The 425-nt window shown below is 64.2% G+C and overlaps 1 protein-coding gene across 1 annotated transcript in view; it reads right to left on the bottom strand.

The window, feature by feature from the left end:
- Nucleotides 1–425, bottom strand: part of LOC104080783 (unconventional myosin-If-like) — a gene marked incomplete at both ends in the record, with an annotated part of 4,976 nt that overhangs the window by 3,846 nt on the left and 705 nt on the right. Inside the window, 2 exon segments of the mRNA XM_009583293.1 lie at nt 72–152; nt 286–416. Coding sequence (XP_009581588.1) covers nt 72–152; nt 286–416 — 212 coding nt within the window.

Here is a 425-nt window from a genome sequence, read left to right as displayed (position 1 = left end):
GCCGCTGTCCTCGCTGCAGGAGCAGGGAAGGACATTCCCCAGCTGGGCTCCTACAGCAAAGCAACACATACCTGGAATATTTCAAAGCCGTAGATGTCCAGCACCCCGATGCTGTACTCCTCATATGGCTTCTGCATAGCCCGGTTGATAGACTGCAGGGAGAGATGGGACGAGCCACCTTCATCGGGGGCATAGGGCAACGGGGCCGGCTGCACGCGGGAGCGGATGGTGAGCATCCCCTCCGTGCCTCGGCCGTGCTGGGCCCAGCCCACCGGGACCACACACCTCCACGAGAAAGTCAAAGACGCGCGCGTAGAGCCCCTTGGCCAGGGCGTCCCGGGTGTAAGCCGCCTGCTCCACGTTGAGGGTGACGGTGATGGACTCGGAGCGGCCGGCCCCGCTTGTGGCCGTTTTTCCGCTGGGGG

The sequence above is a fragment of the Fulmarus glacialis genome, unplaced genomic scaffold, assembly GCF_000690835.1.
Source record: "Fulmarus glacialis isolate BGI_N327 unplaced genomic scaffold, ASM69083v1 scaffold21008, whole genome shotgun sequence".
Lineage (NCBI taxonomy): Eukaryota > Metazoa > Chordata > Aves > Procellariiformes > Procellariidae > Fulmarus > Fulmarus glacialis.
The sequence above is the reverse complement of the archived record's forward strand: the minus strand, read 5'-3'. Positions and strand labels throughout refer to the sequence as shown.